General features: G+C 36.0%; 1 protein-coding gene across 1 annotated transcript in view; it reads right to left on the bottom strand.

Moving 5' to 3' along the window:
- Positions 1-3,347, bottom strand: part of MEF2C (myocyte enhancer factor 2C) — a gene marked incomplete at its 5' end in the record, with an annotated part of 60,039 nt that overhangs the window by 31,198 nt on the left and 25,494 nt on the right. The window contains one exon of the mRNA XM_009079210.1: positions 2,500-2,643. Coding sequence (XP_009077458.1) covers positions 2,500-2,643 — 144 coding nt within the window. The remainder of the gene's footprint in view (positions 1-2,499; positions 2,644-3,347) is intronic.

Raw genomic sequence — 3,347 nt, 5'->3', positions numbered from 1 at the left:
TTATTTTATACAATATAATACATAATATTTATATATAAAACCAGATAGTTACAAATTTCAATTATGCACTAGTTGTGAGCTCCATCTTGCCCATTACATCTCAGCTTACGCCAAGAGAAGTTCCTGTTGCATTAGGGGAGAACATCTACTGATACTTCCTTTTGTGGTAGGCAGCGTGATGGAGGATACAGGCCTTGAATTCTGTGAAGTATCCAGAGACAGGATATTCTGTATTGTGTGAAAAAAATGCTAATGGTTTGCATTTCTGTGTCTCTGAACCACCTCTGAAGTAATTTCACAACAAGATCAATACACTGTAGCTCATAACATCCCTGAAAGGTAGGAAGTTACATTATACCCCAAATTACCAAGCTAATCACTGAAGTTGGACTATATTTGATGTCAAAAGGTTAAATTAAATGAAAGCAACCAGAGGGACATTCCGTTAATTTTGGAAGGACTAAATTGATGCACCATGTTCAGATTAACTGTGTTATTTCTAATTCCTACAACTTGGTTTTATAGAAAAGACGATTTTCCCAAATGCTAATAGAGGTAAAAAAAGTGATAGACCTCACTACTACAAGAATAAGGTTTTTTTTCCCAAGTTTTGTTTTCTTCATGTCATAAGATTTCAAATTATTATAACATGTGCTGCTTTGTTGGAACAAAACCAGCTAGTACAAGATAAAGATGTTCTGAAGGATCATCCCAAAAATTCTGTCAGATTGATTTGAAACAGAAAAGGAATGGAGGAATGGCAATTGGTGAGATTTTGACATGACAAAGGGTCAAGTATTCCAGCTTTTAACAGTCCTCCTAAATGCTGCAGTTGTCATTTGTCAAACTGAGTTCCACCCTGAGAAACCAAATTCATGTTGACAACTTTAGAGTTTTTTGTTCTGAGAAAACCAGCTTTGCAAATGAAGCAAATAAAAAGGGAGGTGAAAAGAGATTAAATATCTCTGTATCCCTCCCTGATATTTTATATACATGTTGGGCATCATTAACCAGCCATTTCAAATATTAATTTATCAAATTTGATGCCAGTCTGGTATTTATTTTTTAATTCTCTGCCCTCCCCCGAAATATATCTGGCATGATGTGAGACCCTCTTCAAATTTTAATTATCTTGAGTGAAAATCTTTCTGTTGAAAATTAATGGAAAGAACACTTACTCTGCATGAGATGGAATGTGAGCATCCTTAAGAGGTATCCTCAGTTTGGGTATCAGATTTTGTACACATAATTGGCAAGCACTACAGAGGACACTTAGCTCATTCTTGGATATACAGACATCCTTTTTGGTAGTTAACCATACAACCTTCATGTGGGAATGATGAATGAATACAAAAAAAATCATCTCTTCTCTTTCAGAAACAAGCAGTTACCTGTACAAATTCAAATGCTTCTTCGGACCCAGGCAAATCTTTGTTTCCCTATTTTGTCTTCCACACACACTCGGAAGATTGACCAAATATAACCTCCAAATCTCCACATTCCTTTTGTTGGCTTAATAAATATAATACACATAATGACAAAGTATTCACTCTTTGTATGTCTTGTGCAGACCAAATAGCACATGCAGAGTTATTTCTCTTATGTATCTGGCAAGGCATATGACTGATGGTTAGAAATTTTTACTCGGTTAAAACAAAATTTAGCTCATGTTAAAGCATTAAAGAAATGCTGATGATGTCAAAGAAAATTTTCTGATAAAGCTATAAAATCACCCCAACACACAAACAGGCCTGAATCCTGTCATTAGGCTCTCATGCAGTCTGTTTCTCTGCAGTGAGCAAGTAGCTGGAACCCTTCAGTGTTGCAACTGAGTTTAGCAGAGACACTTGAGAACTGAAGTGACAGGCACAAAATGCACTAATTACTATATATAAAGGAATTTCAGTTGTACATCGTTTTTTCTATATCACCACAGAAAGTATTCTGTGGGTTTGTTAGCCTATCCACAAAGAAAGATGTCCATTGTTATTTTTTAGGTATTATTTGGGTACATGGTGTGGTGAAACAGTTTTGTAAATCAAGTGAATATAATGTCTATATGTATATTTCACTTCCTTCTGTAGGTTTCACCCATAGTAGGCTTTGTCTGTGTGTCAGAAGTAGATACTTGGAAGAAAAATATGTTGTGTGAAATTTTCTGACCACAGTGTTTAATTATATATTTGACTATTGCCTGTTTCTAGCTGAAATGGGTTTCCTTAAGAAGCTAGAACTGAAAGGGTTATGGTTTGTTACTGCAGCAGTTATCAGCAGACAGCCATCTAACCTTTGGTACTTACAGGTATTTTATGGCTCTTGATCATATTATCAAATTCTTCATTAATTTTTTTGTATTTTTCTTCAGTGCGTGGGGTGAGAGCGTAAGAGGAGTCAGGATCAGGACTTTCACAACCTTTGTTTTCTTTCTTGTTCAATGCCTGCCAGGTTCAGAGAAATATCAGAAAGTAAAAAAAATGAAAGGGAGCTCAGAGTACTTACACATAATCTTTGCCTGCTGATCATTAGATCAATATCTTCATTAATTTTCCTGTACTTTTCCTCAGACTCAGGGCTGTGACCTACTGAATCGTCTGCATCAGGGTCTGGACTGTCACAGCCATTAAGTCCCTTCTTTCTCAACGTCTGAAATACATAATTTGGAAAGTTCAATCCTTGACACAGGCTGCAAGAAAGACTCAGCAGTGTTACAGAAACACAAACTGCTCAGCAGAGGAAGGTTTTACATTATGCTTTAAGGAAAGAAAGTGACTAGTGATCCACCACACTGATGCTGTAGGTCTCCAATTATGAGTGGCAAGTGAGTATCATATAGACATCTTGTGAAGCTGGAATCAGTCAATAAAGCATGAAGCTGCCGACCTAGTGAAGTGTCTGTACTAGTATCCTCTCTCCTCCCTCCGTATCCCACATCATTAAGGGGTTAATCTACACACCCTGAATACAATTTATTTGAAAATAAAACAAGCTTAACATATTTATTTATTCGAAATAAGTGAACATTAAAAGCAAAAGACGCATACTGCTTACAGTGGAATACACTGGTGTTTTCTTTAAAGGAAGATACAAGAGAAAGAAATGAAAAAACAAACAACAGCCTACAAAAAATGTAGGAATTCATTTCTTCACAAAAAGAGTATCTAGGGATGACATTAGCAATGCCATTCCTAAGTGCATGCTTGAGGACAGAGTTGATAATACAGATGTGAAATATGGATTAAGAGCTTCTAGACATAATGTTTATTTTTTATTGACTATAGTTTCAGTGCCATGAATGCACAGTGCTGAAGCTTAATGTACAGGAAAAGCACTGCTAAAGCAGATGCTTA

This window comes from Acanthisitta chloris, unplaced genomic scaffold (genome assembly GCF_000695815.1).
Source record: "Acanthisitta chloris isolate BGI_N310 unplaced genomic scaffold, ASM69581v1 scaffold4797, whole genome shotgun sequence".
NCBI classification, from domain to species: domain Eukaryota; kingdom Metazoa; phylum Chordata; class Aves; order Passeriformes; family Acanthisittidae; genus Acanthisitta; species Acanthisitta chloris.
This window is presented reverse-complemented; position numbering and strand designations above follow the sequence as displayed.